The sequence below is a fragment of the Hemiscyllium ocellatum genome, chromosome X (assembly GCF_020745735.1).
Source record: "Hemiscyllium ocellatum isolate sHemOce1 chromosome X, sHemOce1.pat.X.cur, whole genome shotgun sequence".
Taxonomy (NCBI): domain Eukaryota; kingdom Metazoa; phylum Chordata; class Chondrichthyes; order Orectolobiformes; family Hemiscylliidae; genus Hemiscyllium; species Hemiscyllium ocellatum.
This window is the reverse complement of record NC_083453.1, coordinates 12,041,866-12,061,366: the sequence shown is the minus strand read 5'-3', so window position 1 is coordinate 12,061,366 and position 19,501 is coordinate 12,041,866. Positions and strand designations below refer to the sequence as shown.

Below are 19,501 nucleotides of genomic sequence, written 5' to 3'. Positions count from 1 at the left end.
AATGATCCCAGTGCCTGCCCTTAACCTTCGTTGGAGTACGGTTTCAAGGACGCTGGCTGTACCCTTTGGTAAAAACAAGGACTGCAGATGCTGGAAACCAGATTCTAGATTAGAGTGGTGCTGGAAAAGCGCAGCGTCCAAGGAGCAGGAAAATCGCCGTTTCGGGCAAAAGGGCTGATGAAGGGCTTTTGCCTGAAACATGGATTTTCCTGCTCCTTGGGTGTTGCCTGAACGGCTGTGCTTTTCCAGCACCACTCTAATCTAGAACTTGTACTCTTTGGTACTCTATCGCAAGTGGTCTATGATTCAGCAGCCTAGATTATTAACAACTTTTACTGTGGAAGACCTTATTAAGAAGCTTGATTCCTCCTTTTGTGCTTATGTTGCAGCAGGAGTTACTAAATGGCTGCTGTCGCTCTAGATTCCCATCTGGTAACCCCAATCTAGCCTGAGATCAATGGGTTGCTTTGATTGAAATTGGCTGTTGTGAATATGTTGAGGACTGAAATTGCCAACTATATTTATGTGATGTAACTCTATACCATCTGATAGTGTTACTCTGCCATTAAGGATGCTCAATTTTAAATTTAAGTCACTGTACCATTTCACAGAAATTAACAGGGCCGTGCAGCCCATTCTGCTTATACAAGCTCTCTGAAAGAACGGTGTGATTAGTCCTGCTCCCTTGCCAAATTACCTTCAAGTAGTGAGTAGTTTTAGAATTTTTTTTAGAACATTAGTAATGATTCTGCTTTGTCCAGCCTTGCTGTAGTGATATGCCTTCACTTTTAAAGACAAAGACAAGATAATGATAAAGTACGTTCTTCATGATTTATGGATGTAGTGGCCCTGTGACCTCTTTGGCTTCTTCTGTTACTCTGGGATGGGTAGGGGGAATTATTGATGGTAGTTCCCATAGTTCATACCACTAATGGCTAGGGGTGGGGAAATTTTCCCATTAGCTCTTGATAGATGGATGCCATATCTCTACTCTGCTCATGGTTGATTGTCATGAAAACTCCCACTGTTCATTTTAACATCCTCTGAGCAAAGTTCCATCTAAGCCATTGAGTAATTAATGTTCTCTCACAAGTCAAGCACAAGTTACACTCTCACTGTATGGTTGTACAAAACCATTTACCAGCCCACGCACTTAGATTATGCACGATAAAGAAATAATTATCAGAGACATGGCCTTGAAGTCAGGAGCGTACAGGTTCAAATTCCGCTCCAGAGTCCTGAGCCAGTAAGCCAAGCTAGCATTCCCAATTCAGTACTGTCTTTTGCACTGATGGTGAAACTGAGACTGTGGATATCAAAAGGTCTTTTAGTTGTACTTCAAAGGAAGCTGGGATGTTCTCCCCAGTGTCCTGAACTATATTTATTCTTTTGGCCAACATTAATTGTGTTTTTTTTTTAAAAAAAGCAATCACCATGCTGCTTGTAGAACTGTTGTGTGCAACTAGCTTGCTGCTTTCCCTACATTACAGTATTTGTCACACCTTCATTTTGCATTGGCTATAAAATGCTTTGTAAAAGGGGACTTTTGCCCAAAACGTCGATTTTTACTGCTCCTCGGATGCTGCCTGAACTGCTGTGCTCTTCCAGCACCACTAATCCAGAATGTAAAATGCTTTGGAATATCCTGTGTATGTAAAAGGTGCTATTTAAATGCAAGTTTGTCCTTCCCCCTTTTCAGGGAAGGGGGACAAATGCCTCTGCTGTGTCTGACCTTGATGTGATCTCAGTTTAACACCGTTTTGTGCTTGATTCTTTAATGTAAAAATACAGACCACCACTAACTTCCCAAAGTAGCTACAGATGAGCAATAAGTGGCTCCTTCCTAGTGTGGTAAATCCACTATAAAAACATTTGTGTTTTTTATTAAAAAGGTAACCTCCCATTGTTAAGAACCTGGGTTTCCAGTGTTGGCTAAAAGATTTAGTCAATGAGCAAAACTTTCTGCTCTGGTTGTTAACCCACTGTTGACTGCATTCGTAAACCTAAAGTCAGCAACTTGTCCAGCAGCAACAGAGACAACTTTGTTCTGTGCATATGCAGATCTTGTGAACTGCTGCTGGATACTTTGGCTGCACTTTGCTTGGTTTTTGAAGAACAGTTCGAAGTATGAAGTTGGGGGAGCATTATAGGCATTGCTCTCCTCAAGTCAAAATGGAAATTTGAAACTGGGTCATCCCAGTACTACTGAATTGCCCTGGAACTTTTTTTGTCCTGGATTGCAGAGTAAAACTCTTTTTGTGTACTCATTTAGTTTGATAAGTAAAATCCTTAACAATTCCCTTCATTGTTCTTCCTTTTTCCTTATAAGGAATTTCTCTGCTGTTTTATCATTTCCTGCTTTGGTTTCCTGGCTTTCTGCTATGCCCTGAGGGGAGAAATGCCTGTACAAGTTGTAACACTAAATGGTTGCAGCTGCCTAAGTAACTCAAAGCACTGGTGACACGTATGTTTTGTGTGTGTATGCGCGCACTGTTTCCTGTTTGCAAAGCAACAACAAAACTTTCAATCTGTGCTGTGGCCATTCCTTCTCTGTAATGGGTTTCAAATTCTGTCTTCTTGCAGAACACTGAAAATCTTCCCCCGACCCTGAGGAAAGGGACATTGAGCATCTTGAAAAAGAAGTGGGAAATTCCAGAAAGTTCCACAGCACAACCAGTGCCTCCAAAGTCGCCTGTCAGAATTAATCGTGCAGATTCCCGGGCTCAGATTGCTGCTGTCAGCCCAAAAGCAGACTCCAGCTTTGTGCCTCTAAGTGAGTCGGATCAGAATTTGGAGACTACCACAAGAGTCAAGTCTCCCAGGAGCCCAGGGGTCTTGAGCAGATTTCCTTATCCTGGTACAGAGTGTGAAGGCCAGGCTGAGTTAAAGATGGAAAAAATGCTTTCTAAGGAGGGGAACGAAGTGGAGAATGGAACAGCACAAGATTTGACAATCTCCCCTAAAATTGAGAAGTTTAATGTCCCACTGAACAGCTTGAAAATGATGTTTGAGAAGGGGGATGCACATATTCCGCTTAAGCACAGACACCATGAAATCCCAGCAAAGGTAAGTGTTTCCCCCAAGTCATTTGTTTCAATACAGGCTTCCTTTAGGCTTAGTTGATTTTACTCTGAGCTTAAGTTTGATGTCTTCGAGTCAACTAATTGCATGGGGAATTTGTGGTTCAGAATTTAGAATTTGTGCCCTGATTCATTTTGTTTTCAGTGTTTTAATTTTTAAATTTTGAAGGACTTTTTCAAGTGAACAGCTATGTCATTTGATGCTTTTCTTTTTTTCCCAAGAACTAAAGAAGAGCCTTGCACAGCCAGTCTAGACGGCTTTGTTTTGTTTAAAACAGTACAGTCACATTGCCTGGAAGTGCTCACTTAAAATCTGAGCATCAGAAATCTGGTACAAGATAATTTTGCTTGAGCAAAACACCAGAAATACATGCTACTGGAGTACCAGGATAAATCCTCTGCCATGTTAGTTGAATTGGTGTACAATTGATATTGTTTATAGGCATAAGATAATCCAGAATGTGCTAGTTGAGAGTGGATCTGTATAAATGCAGGTTGAAGAGAGATTGAGCTCCATTGGTAATTCTCTTCCCCCGTGGTGCACTGGTGCCTGCAAGACAAATACCAGAATGAACTGGCACCTTTTGAGAAAAGGAATCTAAATGTTTTCTGGATTGCTGGTTTAAGCAGAAGCTATCCCTTTTTTGCATTTGCCCTTGCTTTCTCATACATGTGCTCTCCCTCCTCCTTTCCTCAGTCATGTTCTTGATAGGTGATATTGCTCCTATGTATTTGGAGTCATTTTCCCTCCCTCAACTACAACCCAGCTAAAAGTCACTGAATTGACATCAACCGAAAATTACAACTTTCTGTTCTTCAAAGCATGATTTAATTTTTCAAGCTAATTGTCATTTTTACTCTGTAATGCTGTGTTTTGTTAGCTGTGTGAAAGAAAATGAAGGCTGGTACTTTTATAATGTCCCAGAGTGCTCTACTACCAATTGAATACTTTTGACAAATGTATTCACTGTTGTAATGTATAAAATTTTAAATTTCCATTGCCACTAAATAGCAGTTGATTTTGGTGACCTAACTTTTGGATTTATCTACCACTTACTATTTTAGCTACCATTTTTAAGAATTATATAACGTGTCCATTTCCACCTCCAGCCCATGAAATTAATTAATAAATGAATGTGAAATATGGGCACAAATGGAGCATGGTTGCTAGACCCTGAGCTGAGCTGTTTGGATCTGGGGTATTTGAAATGTTGTCTACATATATTTGCAGGCGATGTCTTTTTTTACAAAGTTGCCCATGGGAGGAGCAGGAAACGCAATAAGACTACTTTTTAAAATTCATCTATGGGATGTGAGCGTCGTTGGCTGGCCAGTATTTATTAGGTTAAAAAAAATGACTGCAGATGCTGGAAACCAGATTCTGGATTAGAGTGGTGCTGGAAAAGCACAGCCGTTCAGGCAGCATCCGAGGAGCAGGAAAATCGACGTTTTGGGCAAAAGCCCTTCATCAGTTCGCTGTATTCCTGCTGTACTTTCCCAGCACCACTCTAATCCAGAATCTGGCTAGTATTTATTGTCTGTCCCTTTTAGCAAGTGTATCTGTAGAGTCCGAGTCATAATTACAGGAGAAGGGGGAAATACTAAACGAGTATTTTGCATCCGTGTTTACTATGGAGAAGGACATGGAAGGTACAGAACGTGGGGAAATAGATGATGACATCTTGAAAACCTCCATATTACAGAGGAGGTGGTGCTGGATGTCTTAAAACACAAAGATTAATAAATCCTGTATGGACCAGGCAAGACCCTCCTCAAAATATTTCAAGAAAGTAGCCCGGACCCTCACTTTGCTAGTTGTTTTAAGTAGGTGTAACATGGATATTCCAGGAGGGATGTAGCTGGTCAAACCACTTTGTTTTAAACAAAGCCATTTATTTAGAAAATTACCGAATGAAACACAAACAAAAGAGAACACAATACTGAATAATTGATCTGAAAACCCAACAGATTATCTGAAATTAATGATGCTGTTCCCAATACTTGCAACAATTCCCATAAACACCCCTTGGCACAAAAGGTAAAATCAACCCTAGGGTCTTGCAGGAGATAAGTCCGAGAGAGATCCAGCATAGACCTGCTTCTTTTGGTCCAGCAGCTTCTACAACACTACTGCTAAAAACCAAACCAAAGGAGGGAACTGCTGAGCTGGGAGAAGTGGCTACTCTCCTATCATTGTACAAGTGTTTGTTTTTTTTTCAGAATCCTGAAAGCCTGTTGCCTGAGACAGTATCTGTTAGCTATAATCAAACTGGCCCTAAAACCTTTCAACTTTAGAAGTTTTGGCATTTCTGACTTTTACAGCTCCTCCCCCCCCCCCCCCCCCCCAGGAATAAAAACATTAGCGGCTTCATCGCAATCCCCAGGACTTGATTAGGTATACCCTCGAACTCTGCAGGAAGCTAAGGAAGTGTTTGCTGGGCCTTTTGCTGAGATAGTCACAGATGAAGTGCCGTAAGACTGGAGGTTGGCAAACGTGATGCCACTATTTAAGAAGGGTGATAAGGACAAGCCAGGGAACTAAAGACTGGTGAGCCTGACTTTGGTGGTGGGCAAGTTGTTGGAGGGAATCCTGAGGGACCGGATGTACATGTATTTGGAAAGGCAAGGACTGATTAGGGATAGTCAACATGCCTGTGTGTGGGAAATTGTACCTCTCTAACTTGAACATAGAACGTTACAGCGCAGTACAGGCCCTTCAGCCCTTGATGTTGCGCTGTCCTGTGAAATTAATTTGATGCCCATCTAACCTACGCCATTCCATTATTATCTGTATGTATGTCCAATGCCCATTTAAATGCCCTTAATGTCAGCGAGTCTACTACTGTTGCAGGCAGCCCGTTCCATGCCCCTATTATTCTCTGAGTAAAGAAACTACCCCGGATAGCTATCCTAACTGAATCGCCCTTCAATTTAAAGCTATGTCCCCTCATGCCTTTTCCATCTGAGGAAAAAAAGCTCTCACTGTCCATCTTATCTATAATCCTCTGATTATCATATGCGTCTCAATTAAGTCACCTCGCAACCTTCTCTCCAATGAAAGCAGCCTCCGTTCCCACAGCCTTTCCTTGTAAGACCTTCTTCCATACCAGGCAACATCCTTGATTGAGTTTTTTTTTGAAGAAGTAACGAAGATGATTGGGGGCAGAGTGGTGGATGTGATCTGTATGGACTTCAGTAAGGCATTCAACAAGGTTCCCCCTGGGAGACTGGTTAGCAAGGTTAAATCTCATGGAATGCAGGAAGAACTGGCCATTTGGATACAGAATTGGCTTGGAGGTAGGGGTGGTGGTGGTGGGTTGCTTTCCAGACTAGAGGCCTGTTACCAGTGGTGTGCCACAAGGATCAGTGCTGGGTCCACTGTTTTAGTCATTTATATAAATGATTTGGATGTGAATATAGGAAGTATAGTTAGTATGTTTGCAGATGACACCAAAATTGGAGGTGTTGTATACAGCGAAGGTGGTTATTTCAGAGTACAGTGGGATCTTGATTAAGTGGGCCAATGGGCTCAGGAGTGGCAGATGGAATTTAATTTAGATAAATGTGAGGTGCTGCATTTTGGAAAAGCAAATCAGGGTAGGACTTGTACATCTTTAATGGTAAGGTCCTGGGGAGTGTAGCTGAACAAAAAGACCTTGGAGTGCAGGTTTGTAGCTCCTTGAAAGTGGAGTTGCAGGTAGATAGGATACTGAAGAAGGAGTTTAGTATGCTTTCCTTTTATTGGTCAGTGCATCGAAGTAAAGTGTTGGGAGGTCATGTTGCGGCTGTACAGGACATTGGTTAGGCCACTTTGCAATATTGTGTGCAATTCTGGTCTCCCTTGTATAGGCAGGATGTTGTGAAACGTGAAAGGGTTCAGAAATGATTTCCAAGGATGTTGCCAGGGTTGGAGGTTTTGAACTATTGGGAGGCTGAATAGGCTGGGGCTATTTTTCCTAGAGCATCGGAGGCTGAGCAGTGACCTTATAGAGGTTTATAAAATCATGAGAGGCATAGATAGGGTTAATAGACAAGTCCTTTCCCCCCTCACCCTAAACCTAATACTGGACTCCCCCACCCCAGGGAAAAGATTTAAAAGGGACCCAAGGGGGATCTTTTTCACGCAGAGGGTGGTATGTGTATGGAATGAGCTGCCAGAGGAAGTAGTGGAGGCTGGTACAATCACAACATTTAAAAGGCATCTGGATGGGTATATGAATAGGAAGGGTTCAGAGAGATATGGGCCAAGTGCTGGAAAATGGGACTAGATTAGGTTGGGATACCTGGTTGGCATGGACGAGTTGGACTGAAGGGTCTGCTTCCATGCTGTACATCTTTACTTGGATATAGTAAGTAAGAACTAATGAAAAATAAGATTGGCACTAAGTGGATTTAGTTTACCATTTTAAAGTGACAACTTGAGGTTGGATTTTGGAATAATTTCCATTTGTTACTCTATACTTTTAAAAGTATAATGCTGTTTTGCAGTTCAGGAAAAGTTCTCCAGTCTCAATCTCCTGAATTTTTGAAAAGATCAGAACAGCAACAGACTGCACTGGTTAACTTCTCTGGGTGTGGTGAAACCCTTGTGTTTTGTTCTCTCATTTCTTTCACCAAATACAGGTCCTTCGGTCCAACTCCTCCATGCCGACTAGGTTGCCTAAACTGAACTAGTCCCATTTGCCTGCATTTGGCCCATATCCCTCTAAATGTTTCCTATCCATGTAGCTGTCCAAATATGTTTTAAATGTTGCAATTGCACATGCCTCTACCACTTCCTCTGGCAGCTCATTCTATACATGCACTGCCTTCCTGTGTGAAGAAGTTACTCCTCACATCTCTTTTTAAATATTTCCCCTCTCCTTAAACCTATGCCCTCTAATCCCCTACCCTGGGGAAAAGACCTTGGCTATTCACCTTATCTATGCCCCTTGTGATTTTATAAACCACAGTAAGGTCACCTCCCAGTCTCCAATGCTCTCGAGGAAAAAAGTCCCAGTCTCTCCTTATAATCAAACCTTCTGGTCTCAATAACATTAAATCTTTTTTGTATCCTTCCTATATATTCGTAGAGAGACCCGTTCTCTGCAAACAAAGGAAATATGCTGACCATGAAAGCCATCAGCGATTTTATAGCAACAACCCATCTGGTTCAATAGCGTCCTTCATCATTGATTTGTTTTTTTTTCGACTCTTACCCGATTTGACCTGTAGTCATGGGGCTGACTCTTAAAAGCCCATCTGACACACCTGAGCAAGACTTGCCAATCAAGGAGGCAATCAGGGATGAGCAACTGTTTACCTGTGAATGAAGCGAAGGCAGGCAGTGTCAGGGAGCCTCTTTTCCTCTATCTCGGAACTGTGTGGAGCAACTGACAGCCACAGCATCTTTGTCCTCTCATTTCTCTCACCAAATAATAGAGGTATGCAGCACAGAACGGGCCCTTTGGCCCAACTTGTCCATGCTGACCAAGTTTCCTAAACTAAACTAGTGCCATTTGTCTGCATTTGGCCCATTTCCCTTTTAAACCTAAGATGAACATGGGCATCAGACCTGGTCTTACTGATCTGAGAACCATATGTATTAGGGATTGAAGGATAATGATATCAATTTATCAGATTGCGCAAAGGAGAGGACACCCACAAGTTGGCAAAGAAAATGCACGGAACAGCTATTCTTGGCTTGCTTCTGGGTCCACGTTCAGAAGTGAGCTGCTAATCAGAGGCGAGACACTTACCTACACAATACAAATTTGTGGGACCTTGCTTTGCCCAAATTGGTTGGTGCATTTCTTATGATAAAACATTCACTACATTTCAAAATGTGTTTAATTAGGTATAAGCACTTCTGGGTGTCCTGGGATCATATAAGGTGCTATATAAATACAAATCTGTTTGTTCTGAAAGTCACTCTGGGCAGGGAAAATTGTTTATAGTTCAGATGTTTTCAACAAGAATAATTGTTCTTAAATAAAAATCACAACACCACCAGGTTATAGTCCAACAGGTTTAATTGGAATCACACTAGCTTTCGGAGCTAGTGATTATGGAGGGCTCAATCCTAACACAGAATTTATAGCAAAAATTTGCAGTGTGATGTAACTGAAATTATACATTGAAAAATTGATTGTCTGTTGAGCCTTTCATCTGTTAGAATACAGTGATAGTTTCACTTCTTTCATGTGTAAATCATAAAACCTTTTTTAAAAAGTTGCATTCACGAGTTAGCTGTTAACAATGATGATAGCTAGACAATATGTTGAAGGTGTTGGCCCCTTGTTTCTCTGTCTATGCCATGATGTATAGATTGATTCTAATCTAAAAAGTGAGATAATGGAGTTTTACATAAATTCATGCAGTTTTTGTAAAACTCTGTTAGCTCACTTTTTAGATTAGAATCAATCTAAACATCATGGCATAGACAGAACACAGGGGGCCAACACCTTCAACATATTGTCTAGCTATCACCATTGTTAACAGCTAACCCGAGAATGCAACCTTTTTTAATAAAAAGGTTTTGTGATTTACACATGAAAGAAGTGAATGTATCACTGTATTCTAACAGATGAATGGCTTAAAGACAATCAATTTTTTTCAATGTATAATTTCAGTTACATCACACTAAGTTTTTGCTATAAATTGTGTTAGGATTGAGCCCTCCACTATCACCTGATGAAGGAGCATCGCTCCGAAAGCTAGTAAACTTTCATTAAACCTGGTGGACTATAACCTGGTGTTGGACTATAACCTGGTGTTGTGATTTTTAATTTTGTACACCCCAGTCCAACACCGGCATCTCCAAATCATGCTCTTAAATACAAGTGTTTATTGTTTGATCACTCAGCCTTTCCTCCCTCACTTTGAGACTTACCTTGGACTGCTTTGCCAAGCTATTTCATATGTTAGCCTGTAGACAAATCATCTGCATGTCCCCTGATCTACAGAAACAATATTTCCTTAAGAGACTTGGAAGCAAAACTAATATCTGACATTGAAACTGAAGATGTGAAAGAGTGTAAATCTCCAACTAATCTAAGTGGTGAACCACATTGAAACATACTGAAAGGAGAAAGTGTTTTTTTTTGAAAAGTCAAATGATTCACATGATACATGCTGTCATATAATGAAACACTGGGTTCTTTCAATCCACTCATCTCAAACACATGATTTGCCTTTGCATGTTTATTCCTTTCTTATTCCTCTTTCTACTTGCTCATTTTTTAAAATATATATAACTTTGTTCTTCTGGATAGAGCAACAGCAGCCTTTCCAAACTTTTCAGTGGAACTGGGTTTGTACCTTTTATCTTTTAGGAACATAACAACAGGAATAGGCCATTCAGTCCATTTGAGCCTCTCTCATTCAATGAAATCATGGCCCAACTCTCTACACCTGCCTTTGGGGCATATCCCTTAGATACATTTTTGTTAAGCAGAAGTATTATCTCTGATTTAAAATTAATGACGTACCATCCACTGCCATTTGTAGAAGAGTTCCAAACCTCTACCCTTTTATGTGTAGAAGTGTTTTCTAACCTCTCTCCTAAATGGTCTGGCCCTTATTCTCAGACTATGCCCTCTAGTTCTAGAAGCCCAACCAGTGGAAAGAGTTTCTCTTTATGTGCCCTATCTTTTCCAATTAATATCTTGAAGACTTTGATCCGATCACCCCATAATATTCTAAATTCTAGAGAAAACTGGTCTAATTTGTATATTCTCTCCTCATAACTTAAGCTGTGAAGTCCACCTATGTTGTACTCTCTCCAAATCCACTATATCTTTCCTGAGATATGGTGCCCAGATTTCCTCTCAGTACTTCAAGTGGGTTTAACCGGGATCCTGGAGAGCTGCAGCATACATGTGAAGGCCAGCTGTCCATTAGCTGCCTTGATTATTTTCTGCACTTGTTTGTGACCTTTTAAAGATCCAGGCACCTGAACCCCCAAATCTATTTGGCCATCCACTGTATTTAACTTCATTTTATCTAGAAAGTATCCTAATCTGTCCCTTTTTTTTTTTGGCCAAAAATGTATAACCTCTCACTTGCTTACATCGAACTCCATCTGCTGTAGTTTTGTCCATTTACCTCATCAATTTTATGCCATCATCTAAAGTATACAATGCTGCCTAATTTTGTACTCCATAAACATGGATATATGACTTTTTATGCTGTTATCCAAGTCGTTAACAAAAATGGGGAGAGAAAGTTCATAGAGCAAGGTGGTGGCTCCACCTTTTTCTGAAAAGGCAAGGCTGAAGAAGAGTGCTAAGTCCGTGGAGTCTGCTTTGCCATCAAAAACCAACTGTTGGACCAACTCAAAGATGACTCATGTGGAATAAGCGAATGCCTCATCACACTGACTCCCTCTGACCCTTCGGAAGCCATCATGTCCTGGGGATTTGTCGCTCTCTTGAGTTCCAATAGTTTCCTTTTGTTATCAATGTTTCACTTCCATTTAATTTTATTCTGTCCCTGTCCCTGATCCACTATTAATTTCCGCAGAACTTCTGTTAACCTATCCTCATCTTTGTACTGTAAACACCTGAAGTGAAGAAATTATTCAGCATAATGGCTCAGTGGTGAGTGCTGTTGCTTCACAGCACCAGGGTCCCAGTTTCAATTCTAGCCTCTGGCGACTGTGTGGAGTTTGCACATTCTCCTCATGTCTGCGTGGGTTTCCTCCGGGTCCTCCAGTTTCCTCCCACAGTCCAAAGATGTGCAGGTCAAGTGAATGGGCTATGCTAAATTGCCCATAGTGTTAGGTGCATTAGTCAGAGGGAAATGGGTCTGGCTGGGTTACTCTTCAGAGGGTCGGTGTGGACTGGTTGGGCCGAAGGTGCCTGTTTCCACACTGTAGGGAATCTAATCTAATTACCATTTTCAATATCTCCACTTTCTAACTCCCCACTTTCCCTTTTATGTCACTATGAAATTTGTTCTTGTTGATTTTGATATCCTTTGCAAATTTCCTTTCATAATCACTTTTCATTTGTGCTTTTGAGTTGCTTAGTGGCTCTTTTGGTCGTTGTATTTTTCCCATTTGGCAGAATATGGTTTTTTTTCCCCCCCATCTTTTGTAAGACTGTGTTTTGTTTTTGCTGTGAAGTGGAGCTTTTCCCTGTCAGATATAAACTGGTTCTGTATTGCTTTGAATGTTTCTAAGACCACCTCCTCTATTGTTCTTCAGTTGTTTAGATTAGATTAGATTACTTACAGTATGGAAACAGGCCCTTCGGCCCAACAAGTCCACACCGACCCGCCGAAGCGCAACCCACCCAATACCCCTACATTTACCCCTTACCTAACACTACGGGCAATTTAGCATGGCCAATTCACCTGACCCGCACATCTTTGGGCTGTGGGAGGAAACCGGAGCACCCGGAGGAAACCCACGCAGACACGGGGAGAACGTGCAAACTCCACACAGTCAGTCGCCTGAGGCGGGAATCGAACCCAGGTCCCTGGCGCTGTGAGGCAGCAGTGCTAACCACTGTGCCACCGTGCCGCCTAAGTTGTTTTACCCATTTTACTGTGGACAGTCTCTGTCTGAACTCATTAAAGTCAGGCTTACCTTCATCTAAAATTCTAGTAACTAATTCCTGCTTTTTGCTTTCAAACCCTGTTGAACTCGCATGTTATGATCACTATTTGATAAATGTTCACGCAAATTAACTTATTAATTAAATCCAGCTCATTACTCATTAATTCCAATATTGCTTGTCTGTTGTTGCATCCATGACATAACCATAGGAAACTATCCTGGATGTACTCCAGAAATTCACTAGCTTTCTAACAGGTGCTGGTCTGCCTCTCCCAATCCATAAAGTTAAAATCCCCCATTAAAACTCCTCTGCATTTTTAATATGTTACTCCACTTGATGACAATATGACTATCATGTGTTCTTCCTTTGTAAGTGGTACCCAGCTGATTATGAAGGTCACCTAGATGCCTTGGATAAATCGGGGTATTGAATTTCCCCATGTGATAGTTTAATTTTTTTTTCTGGAATGAATGAAAGTGGCATTCTTAATTTTTTTTACACCAACTTTGTGCAGACTGCTAAAATACTAGTTCAGCTGAGAGGCAACCATTCTGATCTGACCCAAAATGTTTACTACCAAAATGGATAACCTCACAGTTTCCCACGTTGTCTTCCATTCCCCCATTTCTTTGCAAACTTGTCTAGCATTTGCAAGTCATTCTGCAGCCTCCTTGCTTCCTCAACACTACCTGTCCCCCCACCTCCCTTTTGTGTCCTCTTCAAACTTTGCAGTAATGCCCTCCATTCCTTCTTCCAGATCATTAATGTATCACAGGAATACTTGTGGTCCCAACACTGCTGCAAAACTCCTCTAATCACAACCTACCCATTTATCGCTATTCTTTGCCTTCTGCCAGTGAGCCAATCCTTTATCTATGCCAATACCTTGTCCCTTATACCTTTTGGGGTCTTATTTATTTAGCAGCTTCCTGTGAGACACCTTATCAGAGGCCTTCTGGAAATTCAAATAGATTACATCCACTGGCTCTCCTTTGTCTAACTTGCTTGTTACCTCCTTAAATAATTGAAACAGATTTGACAGGCATGACATCCCCTTGACTAAGTTGTGCTGACTGTCCCTATCTTTACCATGCACTTCTACCTACTCTGCAATCTTATTTGTAATTCTTTATCATGGACTCTTAAAATCTTACCAGTGACCAAGATCAGTGTAACTCACTTGTAATTTCCTGTCTTCTGCCTTTCTCCCTCCTTAAACAGAGATCTTACATTTGCCATTTTCAGCCCTCTGGGATCCTCCTTGATTCATGAAAGGTACCCACCAATGCATCCACAGTGTCCTCTGTTATCTCCTTCAGAACCCTGGGGTGTAGCCCATCTCGTCCAGGTGACTTAATTCGCTTTCAGACCTTTCAGCTTCCCTAGCACCTCCTTAGTGATGGCTGCTACCTGACTCTCGAAATTCTGGTATGTTGCTGATGTATTCCGCTGTGAAAACTGATGCAAAGTACCTATTCGGTTTCTTTGCTATCTCTTTGTTACCCATTACTATTTCTCCAGCTTCATTTTGCAGTGTTATCTTTTAGGTATCTGAGGAAACACTCCGTCTTTTTAATATTACGAACTAGTTTACACTCCTATTTCATCATCACCCCTTTTTTTTTTGTTGCTTTCTTAGTTGTCTTCTGGTTCTTAAACCTTTCCACTAAACTTCATCACATTGTATGTTTTAACTTTTATGCTGTCCCTGACTTTGCTTGTCAGCCATGGTTGCCTCGTCCTTCCCTTTAGCATGTTTCTTCTTGCTTGGGATGAATTTCTGTTGTGCTTCCCAAATTACCCCCTGAAACTCCTGCCATTGCTTCTCTGTCTTCTCTTTCACTCAAATCTGGCCAGTTTCTCCCTTATATCTTTTGTAATTACTGTTCCTCAATTGTAGTACAGTTAAATGTGATTCCAACTTCTCCCTCAAATTGTAGGGTGAATTCTGTCATATTGTGGTCACTGTACCTATGGGTTCCTTCCCTAATGACCTCTAATCAAGTTTGCTTTATTGCACATCACCAGATTCAGCATTGCCTGCTCCCTACCGAGCTCTACCACGAGCTGCTCCAAAAAACCATCTCGGGACATTACACTAATTCCATTTCTTGAGATCTGCTACCAACCTCATTTTCTTAGTCCATCTGCATATTGAAGACCCTTGTTATTGTAATAGTGTTTTTCTTACATGTCTGTCTATCTCCTGATTTATTTTCTGTCCCACATCCTGGTTACTGATAGGCCTGTATATAATTCCTATCATGGTCTTTTCTCCTTTTGTGGTTCCTCAACTCTACCCATACATACTCTACACCTTTCAACTCGATATCACTTGCTATCAATTTTAATTTCACTTCTTGCAAACAAGGTGGCTATGCCCCTCTGCTCATCTGCCTGTCCTTTCAATAGGGCATGTTTCCTTGGATATTTAGTTCCCAGCACATACAGCTATATTTCTGTGACAACCACAACATCGTACCCGCCAACTTCAATCTGCATTACATGCTCACTTACCTTGTTTACTGTGTGCATTTAAGTACAACACCCTGAGTCCTGCATTGATTGCTTCTCATAGCTGTGTCAAGTTGTTATGGCTCACGCAGTAATCTGAAGAATAGTAGCATTTTGGTTCTACTTTCCAATTTAGCCCTTCGCTGTTCATATTCCCTCAGCAGCACCTCTTTCCTCTTTCTACCTAATATTATTGGTACTTACTTGGACCATGACAATTGAATCTTCCCCTCCACTCCAAGTTCCTCTGCAACCCAGATGAGAGATCCTGAACCCAGGCAATACAACCTTTGAAACTCTCTGTCCTAGTCACAGAGAATTGCCTATGCCCTTGACTATACTATCCCTGGTTATAATTACTTCGCTTTTCTCCTCCCTCTTGAATGGTTCCCTGTACTCTGGTGCTATGATCCGTTTAAAAAATGAGGTCTCCAGTGTTTACTCATCCACTCTACAGCCCCCACTCTCATCCACACAGCAAGAATCTCCAACCTGTTAGACAAGTTCAAGGGCTGAGGCTCCCTCAGCACAACAAGCTGGATCTCTCTACCTGTCCCTGATTGTTGACCAAATTTGAGGTAGTTTATTATAGGGGTGAGACTGCCTCCTGAAACAGTGTCCAGGTAACTCTTTCCCCCTCACTGATGTGCTAAGACTCCAGCTTGAAGCTCAGACTCGTGCTTGCTTTTTTTTTGCAAAAATATACTTTATTCATAAACTTTTATCTACATTCACAGCTATTAAAGCAGTTCTGTAGAATCTTTGCACATCAAGAAAAACAAACATTGGAATTTGACTTTCCCTACAGTTGCAGAAACCAAAGATATTTCTTACTTGTGCAGGACACTACTTGCATACCTTGAGGCAGCGAGGGGGTCGGATAACTGCTCATCAACTCTGAGCCAGAGTTCCTCTCGCAACCAACGCTTCTGCAGATGTGGTCACGCTGAACCACAATGGGGTCCACCAGCTCCCACATCATGCAGATGCCACACATTGCCTGACCTGGCATCTCCATTTTAATTATTTGTTCTTAATTTTAAAAAAATCACTTTGGTCTTTGTTTGCAGCCTGCAAGCATTTCCCCTGTTTACCTTCAATCTGAAAGTAACCATAGTAGTCAAATTAGTAGCTGAAAGATTTTCCTGTTGTGATTAGCTACAACTGATCCAGAAAGGCAACCCAGTGCCAACAGTTTGTGTTCCAAGGAATGTTGGTGAAGAGCAGCATTTTGAATAATTTGAAAAATGCTTACTCCTGAATTTTATTTTTATGATTCCAGGTGATATTACAAGTCAAGTCAAATCCCAGACTGAAACCTGGCTTCGTAGATCATACTTAGATTTATTTAGTTTTAACCATGTGGTGTCTCACTGAAATATAAAGCAAATTCTGCAGCATTTGCATGCTTAACAATAAAACAGAAATCTATTAAGAGAAATGGATAAAGTTTTTAAAAATCTTTGATCTACTTATGCAAAATCGAAGATTTTTAAACGCACAATAAAACTATCATCCTAGTAATCCCATTACATTCCTTTATAAATTTGAAAAGAGAAAAATGAAAGTGCTTATATGTAGTACCCAAAGCACACCCTGGTATAGTACCCAAAATGCACTTTGTCAAATTACTCTCATCAGAGTCCCTGTATCTTAACACCTCCTTAAGTTTGTCTCTTTTTTGACTTCAGCTTTTAGATTGGAGCTGATGATAGCTGTTGTATAATTGAGTTTAACTGAGCTCAGCTTTAAGTAACATCTTCAGTGTTTCTTTTTACCAATAATTCTGCTCTGGGACTAACACTAACTCTTCACTCTAAAGTAACCTAGTTCACTGTATATCCTTCTAAGAAGTCTTCCTCATCCAAGGTCTTCACAGGTCTGCTTCAAAATAAAACAAAAAGCTTTCTTTCCAAGCAGTGGCAGTTTCCCTTCAGCTTTTAACAGAAAACAGTTTTGGAAATCGCTAACAAACCTTGAGGCCTTGTTATTTGCTTTGTGATCCAGCAAGGTAATCTAAGGTAAATTTTTAAAAAACTTTAAGTGATGCACAAAACGCATTCATTCTAAAGCCAGTCCTCCAAACTGTTTTAAGAGCAATCGACATGGCTACAGAAGTATCAAAGTTAATAATTAACTTCAGACCCACTGAAAACCCATGGGTTACTAACTCCGATCAAAATTCCACACTTGCAATAAATGAGATATAGTCACCTAACCTGATGAAGGAGTGTCGCTCCGAAAGCTAGTGTGCTTCCAATTAAGCCTGTTGGACTATAACCTGGTGTTGTGATTTTTAACTTTTTACTCCCCAGTCCAACACTGGCATGTCCAAATCAGATATAATCTCAGTTTACATCATAAGCGTTATTTGGCCAAAGTACTTTAAAGAAAACATTCTCTGCACAGAGCTTCATATTTTTCCCAGGCTTGGAAGAAGCATGTGTTTGTGTATTTTTAGAGAGGGGTAGTTGGATATATTTGCACACTTTAGATCTTTGCTTGAGTAAGTTGCTGTGATAAGCTGGTAACAAATTAAAAAAAACTTCAGGAACCTGGTTGACTTGTTCATGATACTACCAAATAATATAGTTCAGCACCACCTCCAATTTTGAATTCAAACTTGTAACACCATATTTATTTTCTGTTCCTGTTGTGAACACTGCTTATTTAAGGTTGTTCTGATGAAGGGTTTCACATCAGAAACCACAACTTGTCTGTTTGTTGTGCCAGTACAGATCAGTACTTCCAGCACTTCTGTTTTCATTTTCGGATATATTTCCAGCAGTGTTTTGGTTAGAACTTCTGTGATGAAATAATGGTGTGAAATTTTGGATCCCCTTGAATTATGCAAGAAGACCTCAGGTCAAGAAGCATCTGGGAGAGAGAGAGAGACTGTTTTCTTCAAGAGCAACAACAGTAATTAAGTGATGTAAATTTTATAAATGAGGTAGTTTTAAAGATCCAAAATCACTTCCTATGTTTGTATAGGAAAGGGGATCCCAATAAATCATGTCAAATAGACTTGACATAATATACTAGAAAATAAACTTGAGTCAGTTGAGATTTGTTCTGAATTGACCCATTCTGTCTCACACATCCTGTAAAACAAAAGCGCCAACTTCACGAGAAGGGTTTCTGGTTCAGTCACTGAGGTCTGCTTTTAAGGAGGGGAAAGTGAGTATTGCAGATGCTGAAGATCAGAAGTGAGTGTGGTGCTGAAAAAGCACAGCTGGTCAGGCAGCATCCGAGGAGCAGGAGAATTGACATTTCAGGCATAAGCCCTTCGGGAATGTGCTCGTTCCTGCTGAAGGGCTTTTGTCCAAAAAGTAGATTCGCCTTCTTGGATGCTGCCTGACCGGCTGTGCTGTTCTGGCACCACACTCTTCGAGTCTGCTTTTAAGTCCCTGCAATATCAAAAATCAGCTATACCTGATCATTATCCTGTGACCTTGCTGGAAAGTGCACATGTTTGGCTGTGATGCCTACTCAGGCTTGTGTACAGATTTAACTTTTTGAATGGTATTAATTGGATAACTCTACCAAAGGGTCAGGATATGCATGATGGGCCAAATTGCCTCCTGTAGGTAAAAAATAATGACTGCAGATGCTGGAAACCAGATTTTGGATTTTGCTGCTCCTCAGATGCTGCCTGAACTGCTGTGCTCTTCCAGCACCACTAATCCAAAAATTGCTTCCTGTGCCATTTCTGAGTTTACTTGTCTGCCTCTCTGAAACTGCACCATGACAGTAGCTGATGCTTTTGGGGAGGCTGGGAGAAAGTTGGTGGTTTGGGGGAGGGTGGGTGGAAGGAAGGGAAAACAAGAGGCAGAAGGATTTTTTTAAAATGATAAAACAAATGAGAAAATGCTACACAGACGAGCCCCTTTGATATGCAGAGTGTTTTCATGTTTGGAATTGGAGCAGCTGGAGCAAATCCTTCTGTCTGCACAGTACTGAAGCTGCTAAGGATGGCAGATGTAATATGAACGGAGTTTGGTAACACACTGATCTATCAAGTCTTTGTCACTGAAATACATACACCAGTGAAAGATATTTTTAAAATGATTAAATTACCTATATTATGCCAGAAGCAATTACCAGTGGCATATGGAGTTGCAAATGAGCATAGGTACCAGCCATTTTTTTTGACCATCTGGAAATGGGATTAAAGGGGCCCAGTGATCGCTGCAGATGGGGGTCAGCTTCATTCAGAAGTACTGCAAGGTTTTGAACTCTAATCCAGATGGCAGAACTGTACAGTACCCTCATTAACTGAGGGTAGGTTTATTAAGGCTTCAGCGAAATTATTTGGGTCTGAACTTGAGCAGACTGGCCTCAAAACGTTAAGTTCATTGTTTGAAT

At 40.9% G+C, this 19,501-nt stretch overlaps 1 protein-coding gene across 8 annotated transcripts in view; it reads left to right on the top strand.

The window, feature by feature from the left end:
- LOC132805723 (LIM domain and actin-binding protein 1-like) overlaps positions 1 to 19,501 on the top strand; it is a 122,618-nt gene that overhangs the window by 71,362 nt on the left and 31,755 nt on the right. For all 8 annotated transcript variants that reach the window (XM_060820939.1, XM_060820940.1, XM_060820941.1 and 5 more), the window contains one exon: positions 2,584 to 3,066. In XM_060820939.1, the coding sequence (XP_060676922.1) occupies positions 2,584 to 3,066 (483 nt within the window). The remainder of the gene's footprint in view (positions 1 to 2,583; positions 3,067 to 19,501) is intronic.